The sequence below is a fragment of the Vitis riparia genome, chromosome 19, assembly GCF_004353265.1.
Source record: "Vitis riparia cultivar Riparia Gloire de Montpellier isolate 1030 chromosome 19, EGFV_Vit.rip_1.0, whole genome shotgun sequence".
Classification (NCBI taxonomy): Eukaryota; Viridiplantae; Streptophyta; class Magnoliopsida; order Vitales; family Vitaceae; genus Vitis; species Vitis riparia.
In genome coordinates this window covers 2,530,010-2,554,654 of record NC_048449.1, presented here as the reverse complement: position 1 = coordinate 2,554,654, position 24,645 = coordinate 2,530,010, and the positions used below count along the sequence as shown (strand labels likewise).

The window sequence follows — 24,645 nt, the reverse complement described above, 5'->3', positions numbered from 1 at the left end:
TGCATCCAACCTATATTAATTTATTTGTTTATACCCTCGTATCCTATGCTTGCATCATACACCCGTATCCTTGTATTATAACTTCAAATCCGGATTATTCAAGATTTATGCCATCAAATGAGAGTAGAAACAAGTTGATGGAAGTACAATCATACAAATAAATAGCACTATGATAATTAAAAATATATATATATATATATATATATATATATATAGGACTTAAAAAAATATATATTTGGGTGTTCTTTTCAATGCCTACCCAAAATAAAAACATTTTCTTCGCTGTTTGTTCAAACCCCAACCACTTGATTTTTGGCCCTTTCTCTCACATGACATGGAATGACATCATTCACTATTTTCAATAATGGAAGTGCAGCTACGGTGTCTACCAGTACCAGTAGATGACTTAACAAATGAGAACTAATTATCTTTCATGCTAAGAGAAGAGATCATTCTTTCCCATGAACCAAACAACACAATTCTTTCAACCCCATGATGGCATATATATAAGTTGCAACCGAAATCTTCAGCCATAAACCAACCAAGAAGAAGGAAAATGGCCATGGCCTGGAGCACAAAATTGCATATAGCCATGTACCCATGGTTTGCTTTTGGTCATCTGACTCCTTACCTCCATCTCTCCAACGAGCTTGCTGAGAGGGGCCACAAGATCACCTTCATTTTGCCCAAAAAGGCTCAATCCCAGCTGCAGCATCTGAATCTTCATCCTACTCTCATCACTTTTCATCCCCTCACCATCCCACATGTTGATGGCCTCCCTCCCGGTGCTGAAACTGCTTCCGATGTGCCCTTCTTCATGCATCACCTTCTCGTCACCGCCATGGACCGCACCGCTGACCAAGTTGAGGCAGCCCTACGTGCCTTGAAGCCAGACTTTTTGCTCTTTGATTTTCCTTACTGGGCTCCCGCTTTGGCTTCCAAACTAGGCATCAAGTCCATATACTACAGTGCAGTTTGTGCAGCAGCCCTTGCCCGCCACCCTGTCCCGGGTGGACAAGTTGGCAAAGACAGGCCAATTACAGCTGGGCCACCCCCTGGTTACCCCTCCTCAACTGTGGTGCTCCGCCCCCATGAAGCTTGGATGGTGAAATTCCTGTATGCACCATTTGGGGAAGGAGTCAACTTGTATCAACGCCTCACCACCGGCATGAAATGCTGTGATGCCATCTCTATAAGAACATGTCATGAAATCGAAGGGGCCTTCTGTGACTACCTTGCAAGCCAGTATGGAAAACCAGTGCTCCTAACAGGCCCCGTATTGCCCAAACCTTTACCCACGCCATCAGAGGACCGGTGGGCGCAGTGGCTGAGTGGGTTTAAGCCTGGTTCAGTAATATTCTGTGCATTTGGAAGCCAAAATTTCCCGGAAAAGGACCAGTTCCAAGAACTACTCCTGGGGTTAGAGCTAACAGGCCTGCCATTCCTAGTAGCTCTAAAACCACCGACAGGAGCTGCCACCATTGAAGAGGCCTTACCGGAGGGGTTCCAAGAGAGGGTTGGAGGGAGAGGAGTGGTTCATGGAGGGTGGGTGCCGCAGCCCTCAATACTGAGCCACCCATCAGTGGGGTGTTTTGTGAGCCACTGTGGCTTTGGATCAATGTGGGAGTCCCTGACCAGTGACCCCCAAATAGTGCTGGTACCGGAACTCCCTGACCAAATATTGAACACTAGGCAATTGGCGGAAGTGCTAAAAGTTGCAGTGGAGATTGAGAAGGAAGAAAATGGGTGGTTTTCAAAGAAGAGCTTGTGCAGAGCCGTCAGATCAGTGATGGATGAAGAGAGTGAGGTGGGTGGTTTAGTGAGGAAGAATCATGCTAAGTGGAAGGAGACCTTGACCAGCCAAGGCTTTATGAGCAATTACATTGATAATTTTGTCCAGCAACTGCAACAACTTTTGGATAAAAAATGATCAATTGCTGGAGATCTTTCTTGATTAGAAAGAAATATTGTTGCAGAAAAGTATGTTTCTGAAGTAGAAATGTAGCAATGGAGACTCTCTAGTATTGTTCAGAAAATATTTCTCCTTCAATTTTCTCATTCCCCAACTAATAAGAAGAGTAGTTTCATGTTTGAAAATATTCAATTTAGTATTACCTTTTTTGCTTCCATTCTCTTTTTCTTTTCCTTTTTTTAAATCTTATTTGGATAATAGATTTGAGATACGGTAATTAAATATGGTTGAAAAATGCATCAAATTCGTTATTTTATTCAAAATATAATTTTAGAATAATATTTTTGATAGAAAATATGGCATGATAGATTTTCTATCTTGTTATTTTTTGAAATTAAATTATAAAATAAAAAATTTTAAATATCTTTATAAATATTTTTTAGTTATAAAAGGTAAAACAAAGGTGTAAAATGAAAATCCTTCGTATATCCCTCATTTATAAGGAATAAATAAAAGACACCTTATGCAACAAAAAACAAAAATTATTTTAAGGTTTGTGATACATCAACGTGTAGACATTAGTAAGAAAGAAATTTGTGATTGAACAAAGATACGAGCATCTCATCATCTCTCCCTTATTTTATATCAAAAAATATTTAAACATTAACAATAACTCTTTCTTTCTAAATAATCAATTATTAAAATTAAAAAAAAGATATGTCAAACTTGTTAATTTAAAATTGTGTTATATCATATTAAATAAAAGAGTTTGTTTAACACTATAAGACTTCAATTTACTCCTACAATCTTATAGGACACGACAAAACCATTGTATCTACATAAAGGAAAAGAAAGTGATTACTATGATAAATATATATATATATATATATATATATATATATATATATATATATATATATATATATTATAAGATTGATGGTTTCAACGGATTAATTTTGGGTGAATGAAGAAATGATTTGGGCAAATTGATGAAAGTGATTTAGGAATATGGAAAATGCAAGTAGGTGAGGAAAAGATTTCTTTCAAGTGGTATTAACTTTAAATAATCTAATGAAACCTGAAGTGATTACAAAAGACAATAGAGAGTATCTTTTTATTGATTACAAGATAGGTAATATGATATAAAATATCATGTCACTTCTCCCAATACCTATTTGATATATATTTTATAAATCATGTGACAATAAATATATATATACAACAAAATATAAAGTAGCCAGCTCAACGATAGGTGCAAGAAAAAATAAAAAATAAATAAATCACATCCATCCAAAATCAATTAAATAGATTTGATTTTTCAAAGAATATAGAAAGGTAGATTAGGTTTTAAAAATATTATAAATTTGCTTTCTGGTCTACTAGTCTCCAAATGATAAAAGCTAAATCAAATATTTTAAGACTCCTATCTTTTATGATTTATAATTGTTCAGTGTTTGATAAATTTTTTTTAATATTTATGATCATATACATTTTCATATTCTTTATTGAAGTAATTTATTATTGTTATACTATGATTAAATTATTTTTTAAATGCATTTCTTATATTTTGAGTTAGAATTTTAGATTTTAAACTCAAGTTGATTTTAATTATTTTTAAAAATAATGTCATCAGTCATTTGAACTAAATTAACTTAAATTGATTGTAAACAAACCTGATCTGATTTGGTTTTTCATCATCATTGAAATATGTCAATTCAATTTTAATTCAAGAAATAAACTTTATATATCAGTTCCATTATTTTTTTTCTCTAAAAATTGATTGAATCACATCTTTTTTATACTAAGAAATTTGAAAACAATTTTATTTTATTTAATATAAATAGAAATTGAATAGAAATAGTGAATAAATTTCATAAAGTCATAGCATTCAAATATTGTAAAATGTAGGGCACAATATTCTCAACCACCACTGCAACCTTAAGCTCTTCAGCCAATAGCCTAGCTCTGAACATTAGGTCAGAAAGCTCTGGTACCAGCACTATCTGGGGGTCACTCATCAAGGACTCCCAGTGGCTCAGGATTGAGGGCTGCGGCACCCACCCTCCTTGAATCACTCCTCTCCCTCCAACCCTCCCTTGGAACCCCTCCGGCAAGGCCTCTTCAATGGTTGCAGCTCCTAATGGTGGTTTTAGGGCTGCTAGGAAGGACAGGCCCGTTAGCTCAAACCCCAGGAGTAGTTCTTGGAACTGGTCCTTTTCGGGGAAATTATGGCTTCCAAGTGCACAGGATATTACTGAACCAGGCTTGAACCCGCCTAGCCACTGCGCCCACCGTTCCTCCAACTCCATCGGTGAAGGTTCAGGCTAAAGGGTACTGCGATTTCTTGACATGTTCTTACAGAGATTATCTTATCTCTTGTTCACTTGACAGGTAATGTAATTTAAAATATCTGATCCAACTAATTTGATATATATTTCGTAAATCATGCAAATATAAAGCAACCAGCCCATTGACTTGAGCAAGGGTGCAAGTAAATAATAATAATAATAAAAAAAATAAAATAAAATCAATAAAATTAATCCAATCCAACCAAAATCAATCAAATTGACTTAAGCTTCAACAGGATTAGGTTTGAGAATTTTAAATTTTGATTTTTGGTTTTTGGTTTACTTATCTCTAATGGATAAAAGTTAAATCAAATCAATATTTAAAGAATTCTATCTTTTGTAATTTATAATTTTTCAATGATTAATAAGTTTTTTTATATTTATGGTCATATACATTTTTATATATTTTATTAAAGTCATTCATTATGTTCAAATTATTTTTTAAATGTATTTATTATATTTTGAGTTAGAAATATTAAATATAATTTAAATTTTAAATCTAGGTTGATTTTGATTACTTTTAAAAATAAAATAAGCCTAACGATTAAATTAACCCAATTGATCATTCGATAAATAAGTTATTTTTAAGAACAAATTTGAGATATTTTCCATTGTTTTTTGTAGGGTGTTCTAATTAATTGAAAATATATAAAATATTTTGAAAACTTTTATATTATACATAAATGTACAACACATTTCTAGAGGATAAGCATAAGAAACTACTTATCATATTTGAGTTCTTAAATAAAGTTTCGTTCTTGAAAACAATTGATAACTCTTCTTAAGAACCATTTTCAAATAATTGTATCTTTAAAATATTTTTCAAAAACATTTTCAAATGTATCAATGATCTTCTAATTTTCCACAAAATATAATCAAAGAGTTTGTTTTTCCAAAATCTTATTCAAATTTTCAAATATCTCTCTTACCCTTTGACTCAAAATTTCATTATTATAATGACTTTTTACATTAAGGGTTCTTATCCCGTCAATACCTATTATAACATATTATGTATATAATTTGGTTTCGCGACTTTATACCCGACTTACATCTCATAATTCATTTATTTATACTCTAATATCATATGTTTGTATCCTTATATAATAACCTATAATTTGTTTGTCTATACTCTCATATCATATACTTGTATCCTTGTATGATAACTTCAGGTCGGGATTATTGAATAATATGATAAGATTTATGCCATCAAATGAGAGTACAATTTGATGGCCTAAATTTGTCCAGCCCATGAGTCTATGTATTAGACTATTTTATATTTGGGTATTCCTTAAGCCCAAATGTAAATAGCATTAGGACTTTGGTATAAGGGAATGAGGGGTGATTTAGGAAATGAAAGAAAATTAAGGTTGTTTTATGGGGGGAGATTGTTGGACTAAGTTTGTCTGGCCATGAGCCCATGTTTTAGACTATTTTGTATTTGGGTATTCCTTAAACCCAAATATAAATAGCATTAGGGCTTTTATATGAAGGAAGAAGGGATGATTGAGAAAATGAAAGAAAATTAGGGTTGTTTTCGAAGCACTGTTTTAGAGCTCAAGGGTGAAGTCACAAGTTCTTTCATCAATCTTTTGGGAAAGTCTCTATGATATGATTTCTTCCTAATATCTTTCTGTTCATTGTTTTTGGGGGCAATAGATTCTCACCTCAAGCAGGAAATTTATTTATATAACTTTTCCAAGTAGAGAAACTAGTGAAGACTTGATTATTTGTATCCCTATTTTATTGAAATGGAAGAAATTTTGTCGGTGATATTTTACCTCAATTTGGAAGGTTTTTCCACGTTATATTTGATGTCCCTTTTTGGTTGAATGTTCTTGAATTATTATTGTTCATTTTTTAAAATTGTTATTATTAGTAAGAGGTTTTTATCATCGTGGAAGAATATTTTAACTTAGTACTCTAAAACTCCCCCATTAACTTCTCAACACAAACAACTAATGAAAGTACAATCATACAAATAAAGCACTATGATAATAAAAAAAAAATTAATACACTTCAAGCACCATAGGGAAACACAAAACGTCCCTTTTTCTCACATGACATGGAATCACAACATCATTCAGTGTTTTCAATAATGGAAGCGCAGCTACCAGTCTACTACTAGATGAATTCACAAATGAGAACTACCATTCTTTTATTTTTGTAGCACTTATGGCACAAAATTAAGCATCTATTATGCACATTAAAAGCTAAAAATAACAAAAAGATATTCTCAATTAATTATCTTAATTACCTACTAAGAGGATATCATTATTTCCCGTGAACCAAACAACAACACAATTCTTTCAACCCCATGACTGCATATATATAATACGCACATATATGAACATTGCACACCCTGAATGAAGCAACGCTTTTAGAACTCCCATAAAACACCCCATGTGATTCATGTGTTTCATGTGCTCCCCGTTATTGGATGTCATCTACTTATCTCTACCCTCCTGATCAGGAAGGGAAATGAGTACCTCTTTATAAGTGGCAACCAAAATCTTTAAACATAAACAACCAAGAAGGAAAATGGCCATGGCCAGGAACACAAAATTTCATATAGCCATGTACCCATGGTTTGCTTTTCGTCATCTGACTCTTTACCTCCATCTCTCCAACGAGCTTGCTGAGAGGGACCACAAGATCACCTTCATTTTGCCCGAAAAGACTCAATCCCAGCTACAGCACCTGAATCTTCATCCTACTCTCATCACTTTCCATCCCCTCACCATCCCCCATGTTGATGGTTTTCATCCCGGAGCTGAAACTGCTTCCGACATGCCTTTTTCTCTCATCACCTTCTCGCCACCGCCATGGACCGCACCACTGACCAAGTTGAAGCAGCCCTACGTGCCTTGAAGCCAGACTTTTTGTTCTTTGATTTTCCCTATTGGGCTCCGACTTTTGCTTTCAAGCTAGGCATCAAGTCCATATACTACAACACAATTTATGCATCGGTCATTGCCCACCACCTTCCCTCAGGTCAACAAGTTAGCAAAGACAGCACTCTTGACTACAGATGAGTCATCGCTTGATTACCCCTCCTCAATGGTGGTGTTCCGCTCCCATGAGGCTTGGATGGTGTAATTCCTGTTTGCACCATTTAGGGAAGGCATCAACTTGTACCAACGCCTCACCATTGGCCTGAAAGACTACGATGCCGTCTTTATAAGAACATGTTTAGAAATCGAAAGGCCCTTCTATGACTACATTGTAAGCCAATATGGAAAACCAGTACTCTTAACAGGCCTCATATTGCCCAAAATGTGGGAAGCTTTCCTCCATGTGGCCTTCCCAAACTCAAGACCCTTTGGCTATCCAAGGCAAGTAGATAACCCATCTAGGATCAATCCATTTGGACCAAGATAAACTCCATCTAGTGCAAGAAGTTAGAAATTTCTTTCTTCCACGATGTCAAATGAAACAGACATACCAAGCCGATTAGGACTTTCAGATAAGCAAACCAACCCAACTGAAGTTCTCAAACATTGAACAAATGATTAATCATACTTGATGCCTAAGCGACAAACTAGATGACATTTACACCCAAAAATTAATGTCAATTAGTCGTTAAACACAATTAGCAACATTAACAAATGTAACTGCACATTCAACTATATGGTCTAAGATTCTTCACGACAACTAACAAATAACACCAATCAGCAACCCTTGCTTGGTATGATTACCCAATCCGTACTGAAATGATGGCATTGATTGTCTTAATAAGGCTCATTATCCGCCTTGATGACAATCATCACTACAAAAATGGCATGAATGCATAATGGTGTCATTTGCTCTATAAAAACCCCTTAAAAAACATGAAAAAGGTATGCACGTACATAGCCATTAAAAAAAATGTTGGATTCATCCTTGTTGATTTATGACTTAAGCTTTGGAGGGGCATGCCTGGACCACCTGTCCGGACACCTTTTTGTGCAAAGGAAAAAGTCCATCTAACTCTAGTGAAGTTAGACGGACCTGTATCCAGTTGGCACAGCACCAACAATGCCCTCCTTATGGTGATGCTTGTCATCAAGAAGGCTAATAAGCCTTATTGAGACAGTCAACACCATCATTTCAACGCGCGCTGGCAATCATACCAAGCAAGGGTTGTTCTTTGATGCCATTTATTGGTTGTCATGCAAGAATCTCGAGCTATATAGTTGGTTGTGCATTTATGTTTGTCAACGTCACTAATTGCGTATAACAACTAATTGACATTGATTTTTGTGTGTAAATGTCATCTAGTCTGTCGCTCAGACATCAGGTATGATTAATCATCTGTTCAATGTCTAAGAACTTTGGCTGGGTTGGTTTGCATGTCTGAAATCCCTAGCTGGCTTGGTTTGTTTGTTTCATCTATCATTGCGGAAGAAGAAAATCTCTCACTTCTTGCACTAGACGGAGTTTATCTTGGTCTAGACGGATTGATCCCAGACAGGTTATCTGCTTGACTTGGACAGCCAAAGGGTCTTAAGTTTGGGAATGTCACGTGGAGGAAAGCTCCCCATAATGCCCCATAATCCTTCTATCTCTGTTTAGTAGGGTAGCTTACAGGTTGAGGCATGACGAATTATCTATTTTTTCAAGTTTTTGGGCTCCAATGGACTCATTCATTTGGGGCTTTAATGATGGGTCACATCAATCGAGGTTGGCTATTAGGTAACCTGTCTATTTATTTGGCTTTGGAAAGCATTGTCAGACGGCGTGTCCCTTGGGATGCCTAGGTTTTTTATCCTTATAAATAGTAAGGCTTTACATTTTTGGGACACCTTTTGGTTTTCTCATGCTTAGAGTTCTCTTGTCCACGTTGCTCTTTTGTCGTCACTCCGTTTTCCATCGATTGCTCATTTTTTCTTTCACCATCACTAACGACCAGTTTGCCATCAAAGTATCTTTTCTTCACTAAGAAGCGTTTCAGCCTTGACTTCACTAAGTTTTCTATCTCCCGTTCATTTTTCCGTTGTGTTTGTTATTGCTTCTTGGATTGCGTTGTTCTTGTTTGTTTGGAGAGAAAATAGACATATCAATGTTCAGATTCTAGATTTTTTGTTTCTTTGGCCGTTCCTATTGCTTGTTTGGGAGAGGAAATTGGTGTATTGATGTTCAGATCTAAGGCTTTTCTATCTCCCTACTTGCTTTTGTGTCATCATTGTGTTTATGTCGTTGATTCACGTTTTTTTGTTGTCGTCGTGGTAAGGCGATGGACATTACTTTTCCCCTGTCATCAGCCAAAAAGCTTGTTATGCAAGTTTCTATAGCCAAATCCATCTAGGCTTGGATTATAGTCCATCTAGGTTTTATCCCTTTTTTATATTGCTGAGGCGACATTGAACGACGGATGGGTCGGGTGATTGGTTCTGATAATTGTGTTGATTCGTGCAGGTTTCTACACAACTTAGATCCACTTAGTCTAATGAAAGGATAAAGAGTTACTTTTACCAGCAGAATACCTCAACAAGGTGGACCAAAAAAATACTAAAGTCAAGCGCTTCAGATCGGAGCATCCAATTGGTGTCCTGACTAAGTAGGAATTTTGAGCTCGTTTTCGTATTTCGGACATCATCCCAATTCAACTAACAGACGGCGAGGTTCTATCCTCCATTGATCTTCCGAACAACATGATATATTTTTCTAAGGAGCAGTTGTTGTCGAGCTCTATCTCTCCATTCTTTCCCTCTTTAAACAATATTTTTACTTCACTCAAATCCCTCTGGCCTATCTTCATCCAAACATCGTTTGGATACTTAAGGGATGCAGTGTGTTGGACATACTCTTCTAGCTAGATCTTTCCCTACTGGAATTCTTGTTCATTTATACTGTTAAGATAAATCAAAAGGAAAGGTTCAGCTTGTCCGTCCATATACCTTCCTTCTAGTTGGTGACTAGTCTTCCGGATTCGTGCAAAGGCTGGGTCAAGGAGCATGTTTTAGTGTCCGGTCCTTGGCGTGGTTCATCTAAGGGTCTAGACGGAGTTTTTTCTCCACAACATTCGCTGGAGATTCTGAGTAGGTTGTATTTCTTTTACTTTTGTTATTTCCTCCTTGTTGCGAATCTACTCACAATCTTTATGTTCGTCTAATGCAGGTAAGAAAAGGTGAGGACACCTTATAGAGTGGGTGGAAAAGGCTGCATTCGCCCAACTCAACAAATTGTTCAAAATAAACATTGCTAAACAAGTTTACAACGTTCTCCTATTAGATAAGAACCTGTTAGCGCTGATTGAAAATCCCAAGCTATTTATCATCCCCGTGTTTCCCCGGTTAGCTCATTCGTCTCTAGTACTCGATGAACACTTTATGTTAAAGGATTTGCCTTCCTACAAGGTTGTTCGTTTAGAAAATTCTAAGACACACCAAACTCGTCTAGAAGAACGGGAAAAAAAACGCTAGGAGGAGACATTGAGGCAAACTCCAGCTACTGGTCATCCGTTTTCTAGCTCCGCTATGAAGTACATTCTTCTACTAAAAAAAAAAAGAAAATAATTGCAGTTTGTCCTATTCAGGGAGCACGAACTCCGCCTTCTGCCTCCCTTTCTTCATCATCGGTTTCATCTTCTTCATCATCTCCGTCTTCTTTGTTTTCCAGCGATGAACCAGAAGCAAGGGTTAGCCGACTAATGTCCCTTATTATTTGTGAGAATGAGAAACAGGAGGAGGAGATGACCTCCAACTAGAGGGTTAGATTGCGCGAGAGGCAGCGTAAGCGCCCGTTTGAATCCATTGCTATTAATCCCTCTCCTTCGAAGAAAGCCTACCTAGAACCTGTCTTCAATCCTCCATCTAAGTTAGCACCGCCGACTACTATTGTAACCCATCACTTCGGGGCCAAATAAGAAACTTTCATCAGCTAACGACATTTCCTATCACAAGACGAGGAAACCGTTCACTGTCCTAAAGAACATCAGTGAGGAATCATTTGAGTGTCCGAACTCCTTTAGTCCCCGTCCAAAGCCAGCTTATGTCCTTAGTTGGGATAAAATATCTGAGCTTTTGAGTTGTATCCCTTTCTTCACCGAAAGAGAGTCTCTAGCATGGAACATGGGGGTGCTCTTTTCGGCTACTCAACGAATCCCAGTCTAGGTGGACAAAGACCTTAGCCAATCTTTCATGGCACGGTTTCCGTACTATACTCCAAACACTGCTATTGTCTGCATTATTTATATGTAGAACTACACAACTTTTGAGACAACAGAAATGGTAGGTTGTCTCATTCTTTTTCGCTTGTGACTTTTCTCATCTTTCCTATAGTCTCTCATCTCATAATGATCTATGTTGCCCTCAAATGGTAGCCAGAGTTCGTATCTTCATGCGGCAGCGAGCACACCTTTTCCAGTAACTAAAAGCAATCAAACCATGAGGGCATACATTGCAAATAACATAGACAAAAATGAGGATCTCCTTGCTAGCTTGGAGATGGAAAAAAACGAGGCTACTGCTACCCAGAAGCTAGCTGAGGAAGGTGTCGGTCTGCTAAAAAAGGTCAAGGATGAGGAAGAAGCGTCTTAAGCTGAGGCTTACCGACTAGTTGAATAGAAGACGGTTATAGCGGCTAAAAATAAGAAGGCTAAAGAAGAAGCTATCTAGCTAAGATAGGAGCTGCAAAATCTTCGGGCAGGGTTTGCCACTCGAAAAGAAGACTTGGAGGCAGACTACCAGAAGTAGGTGGATGACATATTATTCTATGGCTATCGATGTTGTATGAAGAAGCATGACATTGCCCTTTATATTCTCAGCTTCCATTCTGATGATGAAGATGAGTTTTTGGGTCCTACCCAATGAGACAAACTTTTTGTTGGAAGTGGTTCTCCTGGCGAGCGGGCATGATTTTTATTTATTTTTTTTTTTTCTTTGGCCAGTTGTGGCCTTGACTTTTAAATGTGTAAATATAATGACTACTCTTTTGAGTTTTTTTCTTCAATGTCACTACATTTTTTTTCTAAGTGTATTTGCTTTAGCTATTTGTTTTTGCTACGTTATTTTCATAAGCAACTTTTATTAATAATATTGCTTCAAGTTGGTTACATTCCATGGGTGAAGCAAGGGCACGTCGTCTAACGTTTAGAAATGGTATGTCCTCGAGTCTCCTACCTTAATTATAACGTAAGGTCCTTCCCAATTAGCTTGTACCTTTCCAACTCTTATTTCAATTGTGTTTTCGAATACTCTTCTAAGAACCAAAGATCCTGCCCGAAAAAATTGTGGTCATGCCCTTTTGTTGTATTGAATGATTGCTCTTTAACGATAAAAAGCTATCCAAATAAACTGCATTTCCTCGCTTTTCGTCTACCCAATCCGATTATCTTATGAGTCCTTCATGATTGTCCATTTTATTTTGCACGACTGTTTTAGTAGTAGGCATGCCAATTTCAGTTGGAATGATGACTTCCATCCCATAAGCAAGGGCAAATGGAGTGGTTCTCGTTGGCTATTTGGATGTTGTTCGATAGGTCCATAATACTCTGGGCAACTCGTTCACCCATTTCTCTTTTACTCATTCTAACATTTTCTTCAGTACATTCAATTGGGTTTTATTTGTCGCCTCCATTTGTCCGTTGCTTTGTGGATAGCAGGGTGTTGAATATAAATTCTTGATGTTTAACTCTGAACAAAATGTTCTAAAAACGACTCTGTCAAACTGTGGCCCATTATCCATAACAATTGCTTGTAGAATTCTAAATCGACATATGATATTTTTTTAGACAAACTTGAAGACATCTTTGTCTTTGAAGCTAGCATAGACTTTTGTCTCTACCCACTTGCTAAAGTAACTAGTTGCAACAAGGAAAAACTTCTTTTGTGTTGCTCCAATGGGCAAAGGGCCGACTATGTCCTTTCCCCACCGTGCAAAGGGTCGAGAACTTGTGACCAGGTTGAGGAGCTTCCGAATGTACATAGGGAATGGGTTTTAAGAAATTAATATAAAAGGTTAAATACAATTTTTTTTATGAAAAATATATTTTCTTTTATATTTTATTTTAATTAAAAATTAAAGATTTTAACCAAAGAAAAGTTAGATCCACAATCAAATTAAAATTATAAGAAAAAATAATAAAAGCACCATCACTTATTGTAATATTGATAGGATAAATTTAAAATGAAAATTAAAAGAAAAATAATGCAAATAATAAAATAGTATTACAAAGATATTTTACTTTTACATGTGATAGAGTTTACAAAATAAATAAATCTTTTGTTTAGTATTAATATAAAAAAAAAATCTTATATCATAAACTTCTAAATAATAAAATAGAATTTTTAAATTTAAACATGAATTTATAATTTGTATTATTATAATTAATATTTAAAATTATCAAGTATATTATTTGTGGGAATATTTTTATTTTTTTCCATTATATATATATATATATATATATATATATATATATATATATATATATATATATATATATATATATTTATTTAATTTTTCATATTAACTATTTATTATATATTATCATTTTAAGTTTAATATGTCAAGAAATAATTAAAATCAATAAATATGGAGAAATTAGAGAGTCAAAAAAATTAAAATTAAAGAAGTTTTATGAGAAAATACATGAGCCTATTAAAAACATATAAAGGGAAAAGAGAAAAATAATAATATAACTATAATAAGTGACAATGGATTATAGTGGCTAGAGAGGAAAAAAAAGAAAAAAAAAAGTGGAAATGTAGTGAATGGTAAGAAAGATATATTGATGTGTGAGAAATAATAAATATATTGATGTGTGATAAATAATAAAAATAAATTACATATATACTTGTCAGTAGATGATATTAAAGTAATGTGTATTTTATCTTTTACTTTTAAGGGTAATTATGAAACAAATTTGAAAGCACTATTGGAGTGAGATAATACTTTTTCCCATTTTACATTAAAATTAAAAAGAAAAAATAAAATTCTAAAATCTCATACTTTTTATAATTGGTGTATGATTACATGATTTCCCAAAATGTTTTTGTCAAGACATATAATTATTGCAATGGAGTGTCTTTTTATTGATCAGCATAAACCATCTATTTGATATATATTTGATAAATAAATAAATATATATATATATATATATATATATATATATATATATATATATATATAACAAATATAAAGTAACCAGCTCAAATATTTTGAAAAGGTGCAAGTAAAAATTAAAAAATAAAATAAATTTAATCTAATCCATCCAAAATCAATCAAAAAGATTTGATTAAATAGATTTGATTAAATAGATTTGATTTTCAACGACTATAAATAGGTGATTTAGGTTTCAAAAATCTTGGAGCAGATTAGCTTTTTGATCTCTCTAATCAATAAAAGCTAAATCAAACCAATATTTTAAAACAAAGTTGATTTTGATTAATTTTTAAAATAAAATAAACGTGCATAAATTAACTTGCATCCACTGTGATCATTTAAATTAAACTAAATCAATCTTAAATAAAATTGGTTTGATTTTATTTTTCTTCAACATTAGAAGGTCGATTCGGGTTTTTTATTTAAGTATGAATTAAACATGTCACTTCGGATAATTTTTTCTCTAAAAATTAATTGATTCACACCTTTTTACACTAATAAATTTGATAATATGTAGTTTTATTCTATTTAATATAAATATAAATTGATTAGAATAGTGAGGGAAAGAAATGGAAGAGGGGGACATGTGGCAATGGGCTTTTTCAGTGGGTGTGATCGTGGAGAGTTTGTTTGGAGGAAGGAAGGAGAGAAAGGGAGGAAGAGAGAAAAAAATGGGGTCGTGTGGGTGGGAGTGGTGAGTCTGCTGGAAGTTGGGTGGAGGTGTGGGTGAGGTGGTGCAGTTGGAAGTGTAGGAGTCGTGGAGGGAGGAAGCAGAGGAGCAAATGGGGGACAAATTGGAAGCAAAAAAAAAAAAAAAAAGTAGCAGAAGAAGGAAAAAAATAAAAAAGAAAAGAGAGGAAACCAATGAGAAAGGGGAAGCATGGGTCTTTGACGTGGGAGGTATGGGGTAGGAGATTGGGGTAGGTACAGGAAACTGAGAAAAAATAAAAATAAAAAATGAGGAAAGGAAAGAAATGGAAAAGATAAAAAAAGAAAAGTAAAATAAAATGATTAAACTTAAAATATAATATAATATAATATAAAATACAAAATACAAATAAAACAATAATAACAAAAATTAAGATTTAAAGGATACGAACGGATAAAAAAAATCAAGTGTAATCGAGTTTGAAATTTAAAGATAAAATTTGGCTTAAAATCACTGTAAAAATAAAATTTGGACAAATTTTAAAATCTTCACGTATATTTTATCCTTATATAACAACCTATAATTATTTCTCTATATTCTTATATTATATACTTGTATTCTTGTATAATAACTTCAAATCTGCATTATTGAATAATATGATAAGATTTATTCATCAAATGAGATTACAAACTAATGGCCTAAGTTTGTCCGGCTCATATTTGGCTATTCCTTTAAGCCCAAATATATAAATGGCATCAGGACTTTGGTATGAAGGGAGGAGGGGTGATTTAGGAAAGGAAAGAAAATTAAGGTTGTTTGTTAGGGGGAGACTGTTGGCTAAGTTTGCGTAGTCCAGAGTCCATGTTTTAGACTATTTTATATTTGGGTATTCCTTAAGCCCAAATATAATGGAGAAGGGGTTACTTGAGAAAAGGAAAGAAAATTAAGAATTTTTATTAAGCATTGTTTTAAGGCTCAATGGTGAAATTACAAGTTCTTTCATCAATCTTTTAAAAAATTTATATGATATGATTTCTTCCTAATTTCTTTCTATTCATTGTTTTATGGAGTAATGGATTTTCACATCAAGTATGAAAATATATTTATATAAGTTTTTGAGGAGAAACTAGTGAAGGCTTGATTATTTGTATCCTTATTTTATTAAAATTGAATAAATTTTGTCCATGATATTTTACTAATTATTATTGTTTATCTTTTAAAATTGTTATTATTATCGTGGAAGAATCTTATAATCTTAGTACTCTAAAACCACCAACCCCCTCTAACTTCTCAACACAAACAACTAATGAAAGTGCAATCATACAAATAAAAACATCTCGCACTATGATAATAAAAAAAAAAAATTAGGCCTAAAGCATCTCGCACCACCTAATCGGGGGTCTCTTTTCTATACCTACCCAAAATAAAAACATTTTCTCTCACATGACGTGGAATCGCAACATCATTCAGTATTTTCAATAATGGAAGTGCAGCTACCAGCCTACCACTAGATGAATTCACAAATGAGAACTACCATTCTTCTATTTCTGTAGCACTGTAGGGCACAAAATTAAGCATCTGTTATGCACATCAAAAGCTAAAAATAACAAGAAGATATTCTCAATTACCTGCTAAGAGAAGAGATCCTTCTTTCCCGTGAACCAAACAACAACACAATTCTTTCAACCCCATGACGGCATATATATATATATATATATATATATAATACGTATATATGAACATTGCACACCCTGAATGAAGCAGCGCTTTTAGAACTCGCATAAAAAACCCCATGTGATTCATGTGCTTCACATGCTCCCCATTATTGGATTTGTCATCTACTTATCTCCACCCTCCTGATCAGGAAGGGGAAATGAGCACCTCTCTATAAGTTGCAACCCAAATCTTCAAACATAAACAACCAAGAAGAAGGAAAATGGCCATGGCCAGGAACACAAAATTTCATATAGCCATGTACCCATGGTTTGCTTTTGGTCATCTGACTCCTTACCTCCATCTCTCCAACGAGCTTGCTGAGAGGGGGCACAAGATCACCTTCATTTTGCCCGAAAAGACTCAATCCCAGCTACAGCACCTGAATCTTCATCCTACTCTCATCACTTTCCATCCCCTCACCATCCCCCATGTTGATGGCCTCCCTCCCGGAGCTGAAACTGCTTCCGACGTGCCCTTTTTCTCTCATCACCTTCTCGCCACCGCCATGGACCGCACCACTGACCAAGTTGAAGCAGCCCTACGTGCCTTGAAGCCAGACCTTTTTTTCTTTGATTTTCCCTATTGGGCTCCGGCTTTGGCTTCCAAGCTAGGCATCAAGTCCATATACTACAGCGCAGTTTGTGCATCGGCCGTTGCCCACCACCCTCCCCCAGGTCGACAAGTTAGCAAAGACAGTACTCTAACTATAGATGTGCCACCGCCTGGTTACCCCTCCCCAACGGTGGTGCTCCGCCCCCATGAAGCTTGGATGGTGCAATTCCTGTTTGCACCATTCGGGGAAGGCGTCAACTTGTACCAACGCCTCACAACCGGCATGAAAGGCTGCGATGCCATCTCTATAAGAACATGTCAAGAAATCGAAGGACCCTTCTGTGACTACCTTGCAAGCCAGTATGGAAAACCAGTGCTCCTAACAGGCCCCGTATTGCCCAAACCTTTACCCACGCCATTAGAGGACCGGTGGGCTCAGTGGCTGGGTGGGTTCAAGCCTGGTTCAGTAATATTCTGTGCATTTGGAAGCCAAAATTTCCAGGAAAAAGACCAGTTCCAAGAACTGCTCCTGGGGTTAGAGCTAACAGGCCTGCCATTCCTAGTGGCTCTAAAACCACCGACAGGAGCTGCAACCATTGAAGAGGCCTTACCGGAGGGGTTCCAAGAGAGGGTTGGAGGGAGAGGAGTGGTTCATGGAGGGTGGGTGCCGCAGCCGTCAATATTGAGCCACCCATCAGTGGGGTGTTTTGTGAGCCACTGTGGCTTTGGATCAATGTGGGAGTCCTTGACCAGTGACCCCCAAATAGTGCTGGTACCGGAACTCCCTGACCAAATATTGAACACTAGGCTATTGGCGGAAGTGCTAAAAGTTGCAGTGGAGATTGATAAGGAAGAAAATGGGTGGTTTTCAAAGGAGAGCTTGTGCAGAGCCATCAGATCAGTGATGGATGAAGAGAGTGAGGTGGGTGGTTTAGTGAGGAAGAATCATGCTAAGTGGAAGAAGACCTTGACAGGCCAGGCCTTTATGAGCAATTACATCGATAATTTTGTCCAGCAACTGCAACAACTTTTGGATAAAGAATGATCAATCGCCGGAGATCTTTCTTGATTTAAAAGAAATATTGTTGCAGAAAAGTATGTTTCTGAAGTAGAAATGTAGCAATGAAGAAAATATTTCTCCTTTAATTTTCTCACTCCCCAACTAACAAGGAGAGTAGTTTCATGTTTTGAAAATGTTCAATTTAGTATTACTTTTTTTTTTTTTTTTGCTTCCATCCTCTGTTTTTTTTAAAAAGAAAAAAATCATTCATAAATGAGACTTATTGGATTATAGATTAGAGATATAATAACTATGGTTGGAAAATGCATCAAATTCTTAATTATATTAAAAATCTAATTTTTAGAATAATATTTTTTTGATAGAAAATGTGGCATGGTAGATTTTTTGTATTAGTTAATTTTTTAAATTGAATAAAATAAAATTTAAAAAATATCTTTATAAATAATTTACGCTATAAAATGAAAAAAAAAATGTATAAAATTAAAATAACATATATAAGAAATAAATGAAAGGCACCCTATGAAACATATATAAGAAATATATATATATATATATATATATATATATATATATATATATATATGATGTATAAGATTTAGAGTAATGATAATTATGTTTATGCAGTAGCCTCTTGCACGTAAATCTGTGTTCTAATCATATTTTATTTCTTATTGTCTCGTTATTTTGTAACAATATATATAACCATTTGTATGAGTATTCAAGTCCCAAAGAACTCTTCTTCCCCAACTAAGAAGGATATATTATAAGATTGGTGATGAATTTTTAATAGACTATTTTTCATTGTATAAAGAAATGATTTGTGCTAGTCGATGAAAGTGATTTAATGATGTGGAAAATGAGTTGGTGAGGAAAAGATTTTTGCCAAAACCTAAAGTTATTGCAAAAGACTTCGGAGAGTATCTTTTTATTGATTACTAGATAGGTAATATAATATAAACTATCTAATCAATTCTCCCAAGACCACTTATTTGATATATATTTGGTACATATAACAAAATATAAAAAGTAATCAGCTCAAATATTTGAAAAAGGAGTAAGTAAAAAAAAAAAAATTAAATCAATAAAATTAATCTAATCCATCCAAAATCAATCAAATAGATTTGATTTTCAACAACTATAGAAAGGTGGATTAGGTTTGAAAAATCTTGGAGATTAGAAACTTTTGATCTCTCTAATCAATAAAAGTTAAATCAAATCAATATTTTAAAACCAAATTGATTTTGATTAATTTTTAAAATAAAATAAACTTAACTTTGAAATTAACCTCCATCCACTCTGATTGTTTAAATTAAACTAAATCGATCTTAAATAAAATTGATTTAATTTGATTTTTCTTCTTCACTACAAGGTCGATTCAAGTTTTTATTTAAGTATAAATTAAATATGTCAATTCAACTAATTTTTTTCTCTAAACATTAATTGATTCACACCTTTTTACACTAATAAATTTGACAATATGTAGTTTTATTTTATTTAATATGAATATAAATTGATTAGAATAATGAATCAACCCTAGCAAAAAAAATTCACAAAGTCATAGCATTCAAATATTACAAAGTGTAGGGCACAATTATAAGGATTCTTTCCCTGTACTGCTTAGTCTAGTTTTCTTTAGAGATTGAAATGGCTGCAATTTCCATCTCTAGAAATCACTTCAGATCTAAAAGTTGGCGAACAAAATTATCAATGTAATTGCTCATAAAGCCTTGGCTCATCAGGGTCTCTTTCCACTTTGCATGATTCTCCTTCACCAAACAACCCACCTCACTCTCTTCATCTAGTACTGACTTAATGGATTTGCACAAACTCTCCTTTGAAACCCACCCATTTTCTTCCCTCTCAATCTCCACTGCAACCTTAAGCTCTTCTGCCAATAGCCCAGCGTTGAAGGTTTGGTCAGAAAGCTCTGGTACCAGCACTAACTGGGGGTCACTCATCAAGGACTCCCACATTGATCCAAGGCCACAGTGGCTCACAAAACACCCCACTGATGGGTGGCTCAGGATTGAGGGCTGAGGCACCCACCCTTCATGAACCACTCCTCTCCCTCCAACCCTCTCTTGGAACCCCTCCGGCAAGGCCTCTTCAATGGTTGCAGCTCCTAATGGTGGTTTTAGAGCTGCTAGGAAGGGCAGGCCTGTTTGCTCAAAACCCAAGAGTAGTTCTTGGAACTGTCCTTTTAGGGGAAATTTTGGCTCCCAAATGCACAGAATATTACTGAACCAGGCTTGAACCCGCCTAGCCACTGCGCCCACCGGTCCTCCAACGCCATCGGTGAAGGTTCAGGCAAAACGGGGCCCGTTAGGAGCACTTGTTTTCCCAACTGTCTTTCCATATAGAGACTACATCACAGCGTTTCATGGCGGCGGTGAAGCGCTCGTGGAAGGTGAGGCCTTCCCCAACTGGAAATGACAAGAAGTGAAGCAAGCGAGCTTCATGGGGCCGGAGCACCACCGCTGAGGAGGGGTAACCAGGGGGAGGCCCAGCTGCAATTTGCCTGTCTTTTCTGATTTGTTGAAGGTTGTAGGCAAGGGCTGCTGCACATACTGGACTGTAGATTATTGACTTGATGCCTAGTTTGGATGCCAAAGGGGGAGCCCAATAGGCCATATATCATAGAACAAAAAGTCGGGCTTCAAGGCACGTAGGGCTGCTTCAACCTGGTGTTTTTCCTCATTTTAAACAGATCAAGGGGGAGCCCACTTGATCACTTGAAGCATGTATAGGGGCATACCCATACCCCACTAGCCTCATTTTAAGCAATCTTCTAGAAAAATGTGGGAAATAGGACACTTGATGTAACCCACAATTCAACGTTCAAAAGATCAGTTCTTACTAATCACTATTATTTCTGTATCCAAAATGGAATGGGAGGTACACTTGATATTACTTGTGTCTCATCCAAAAACTTTATTGTCATTCGTCACACCCAAATATAAAGATCAAATCAATAGGAGGTTTCAACCCTACTCCACCATCAAAATATTAATTATTACTATTTATAACGACAAGATATGAAAAAATAAAAAATTATATGATAACAATCATAATAATATTATTATAATGATTATTATTACCATTATTCACAACCTGAAAATATAAAAATATTGATGATATTCATATTAGTAAGAGATTTTAACAAGGGAGAGAGTTTATTGCTTGTTAGATTCCATCTTATTTAACTATTGAAATAAATTTATTCTTATAAAAAGAGAGATTTTAGCCAGAGATTTAAAAAAAAAAAAAAAAACTTATTGCTATAAACTCTACAATTTCTTTTATAAGATGTAAGAATTTATTTTGTATGAATTAAAAATGGGGAAAATGGAAAAAAATTATATATATTATTTTTATTTAATTATATATTGTGACATGAATAGAGTGGAATGTGATAAGGTAATACTAATGATAAGATAATACTTGTCCATTATAAGCTGTAAATTTTTATTTTATATGCATCAAACAAGGGAAAATGAAACAAAAAATTATATTGTTTTTATTTAATTTATATACCATGGGAGAGAGTGGAATGAAATAAGGTAATACTCGGACTCACTCCAAACTTAATGTAAGTTTAAAAAGAATTCTCAAATTCACCCCTAATTTATTATACTTTGTTGAAATCCACCACGACTTCATATATAGTACAATAAAAAGAAAAATAAACAAATTCATAAGCATAAAAACAAATATATGGATAAAAACAAAAAAAAATAGAAAGTACATCCAAACATACCCTTAGTAAACAAAAGATTTAAGAGAAGTAAAGGGAGGGATTTTCCTTTGGTATTAAACTATTAATGACCCTAATTGGCCCAAATAAAATTACAAAGTACATCTTTCTTAAATGAAAATTGCCACTGTATGTGTGCTAAATACTGAAACATGTCCAATATTAATTCTGATTCTAAACTATTTCACTATTAATTTTCAATTATGGTCCAAAAGTCCTTGCAATTGGCCAACAAATTTATCAACATAATTGCTCATAAAGCCTGGGCTCGCGAAGGTCTCCTTCCACTTAGCATGATTCTTCCTCACCAAACCACCCACCTCACTCTCTTCATCCATCACTGATTTAATGGCTTTGCACAAGCTCTCCTTTGAAAACCACCCATTCTCTTCCCTCTCAACTTCCACTGCAACCTGAAGCTCTCCAGCCAAAACCCTAGTGTTCAATATTTGGTCACCAAGATGGGGCACCAGCACTATTTGGCAGTCATTCATGAGGGACTCCCACATTGATCCAAACCCGCAGTGGCTCACAAAACACGCCACTGATGGGTGGCTCAGGATTGATGGCTGTTGCACCCAACCTCCATGAACCGCTCCTCTCCCTCCAACCCTTTCTTTGAACCCTTCTGGTAAGGCCTCTTCAATGGTTGTAGCTCCGGTTGGTGGCTTTAGAGCTACTAGGAATGGCAGGCCTGTTAGCTCTAACCCTAGAACCAGTTCCTGGAACTGGTCCTTTTCAAGGATGTATTGGCTTCCAAATGCGCAGAATATTATCGAGCCGGGCTTGAACCCACCTAGCCACTGAGCCCACCTGTCCTCCAATGGGGTCGGTGAAGGCTCAGGCAGTACCGGGCCGGTTAGGAAGACTGGTTTTCCATACTGGGTTCCAATGTAGTCACACAAGTTTCCTTCAATTTCTCTACAGGTTCTTATAGAAATTGCATCGGATTCTTTCATGGCAGTGGTGATGCGTTCGTAGAAGCTTATGCCGTCCCCAAACGGTGCAGATATGAACTGCAAAGCCCGACCTTCGTGGAGGCGGAACACCGCCGTCGAAGAAGGGTACCCAGATGGCGGCACAGCCAGTTCAGCCTCTGTAACTGGCCTGTCCTTGCTAACTCCACGAGCTGGGACAAGGGCAATGGCAATGGAAGCTGCGCAAACCACATTGTAGCATATGGCCTTGATGCCTAATCTCGATGCCAAAACCGGAGCCAAATGGCTACAATCATAGAACAAAAATTCAGGATTCGATGCCCGGAGAGCTGCTTCAAGTTGGTCGGTGGCGCGGTCCATGGCAGTGGCCAGAAGGTGGGTCAAGAAGATGGGGATATCAGAGGCGGTTTCAGCCCCGGGAGGAAGGCCATCAACATGGGGGATGGAGAGGGGATGGAAAGAGATGAGAGTAGGATGAAAATTCAAGGTTTGTAGCTGGGATTGAGCCTTTTTGGGCAGCATGAATGTGATTTTATGGCCTCTCTCAGCAAGCTTGTTGGAGAGATGGAGGAATGCAGTCATATGGCCGAAGGCAAACCATGGGAACATGGCTACATGAAATTTTGGGGTTTTGGGCATGGCCATGGCCATTTTTCTTTTTCCTTTATTTATTTATTTTTTTTCTCTGGTCTGGTTTGGGGATAGGGTTTATTGGAAGGTACTAATTTTATTGTGCAAGGGAAGAGGAAGATGAGAAGACATGGATGGCATGGGGGAAGAGAGGAAGCCCATAGAGTGTGGGGTACCCTAGGAGGAAGATAGTTTTGAATTCACAGAATTTTTGGTGGGGTTTTGACCCAGTCCCTTAACTGAATTACACCTCAAATTAAATTTTTATTAAAAACAAATTCTATTATACCTAAGGAAAAAACTATTCCGAAAATTTTTAATTTTTAGTTTTATTTGGTTAGTTGAAGAAATTAATAAAAAATCTATAAAACTATATTATGCAATACCAAAATTTTGCAACTTGATCATATTATTGGCATCTAATTACTTTTTTATATTCAAGGACATTATTAGCATCTTAGGACACAATCAGGTTTTCATTTATTGATCACATTCTTTATATATATATATATACTTTTTCATTTTTTAGAAAATATATGAATTTATTTTTATTTCCTTGTTACTAGAACTTTTTGTCTTATTTACTACTTAAATTTTTATATAAATAAATACATGAAAAAAAATTTTTAAATATCATAAATGGATTTTTAATAATGTAATCAGTCAACTCAACCAATTGGAATCTAACCTGAATTTAGAGAAATAATATATAGTTACGTTTGGATTCAGTACCTCAAGCTAAATGGTCGGATTGAGTTTGACGTTTATTGTCTTTTAATTTAAATTAAATTTCGGATTAATCATTAATCCGCTCAAATTGCAACCCTATATTTATATTTTATAAGACGCTAGAAGATATTTTTCAATACCTATTACCAATGTTTTGAATAATAAAAAGATTTAAAAAGTAAAGTCAAATAACATAAAATCTCCTTATCATTTGGGTTTTTTTATAACCCAAAATTTCCTTTTTTTTTTTTCTCCCTCAAATTAAGGAAATTATCACAGCCATAAATAAAAATACTCATCAAATTTAGATAGATTA

At 35.4% G+C, this 24,645-nt stretch overlaps 4 protein-coding genes and 1 pseudogene across 4 annotated transcripts; 2 read left to right on the top strand and 3 right to left on the bottom strand.

Moving 5' to 3' along the window:
- Nucleotides 1–527: 527 nt before the first annotated feature.
- On the top strand, nt 528–2,097 carry LOC117908674 (UDP-glycosyltransferase 79B9-like). Its single transcript, XM_034822343.1, has one exon. It carries the CDS (start codon nt 557–559, stop codon nt 1,928–1,930), a length of 1,374 nt encoding a protein of 457 aa, XP_034678234.1. The 5' UTR covers nt 528–556; the 3' UTR covers nt 1,931–2,097.
- A 1,686-nt stretch (nt 2,098–3,783) lies between these two features.
- LOC117909062 (UDP-glycosyltransferase 79B3-like) lies at nt 3,784–4,221 on the bottom strand. Its single transcript, XM_034822964.1, has one exon. The coding sequence runs from the start codon at nt 4,219–4,221 to the stop codon at nt 3,784–3,786; it is 438 nt and encodes a 145-aa protein (XP_034678855.1).
- A 12,611-nt stretch (nt 4,222–16,832) lies between these two features.
- On the top strand, nt 16,833–18,455 carry LOC117908669 (UDP-glycosyltransferase 79B9-like). Its single transcript, XM_034822338.1, has one exon. It carries the CDS (start codon nt 16,926–16,928, stop codon nt 18,300–18,302), a length of 1,377 nt encoding a protein of 458 aa, XP_034678229.1. The 5' UTR covers nt 16,833–16,925; the 3' UTR covers nt 18,303–18,455.
- A 1,435-nt stretch (nt 18,456–19,890) lies between these two features.
- LOC117909061 lies at nt 19,891–21,219 on the bottom strand (annotated as a pseudogene).
- Nucleotides 21,220–22,109: 890 nt separating this feature from the next.
- Nucleotides 22,110–23,638, bottom strand: LOC117909449 (UDP-glycosyltransferase 79B6-like). Its single transcript, XM_034823493.1, has one exon. It carries the CDS (start codon nt 23,619–23,621, stop codon nt 22,230–22,232), a length of 1,392 nt encoding a protein of 463 aa, XP_034679384.1. The 5' UTR covers nt 23,622–23,638; the 3' UTR covers nt 22,110–22,229.
- Between the last annotated feature and the right edge of the window lie 1,007 nt (nt 23,639–24,645).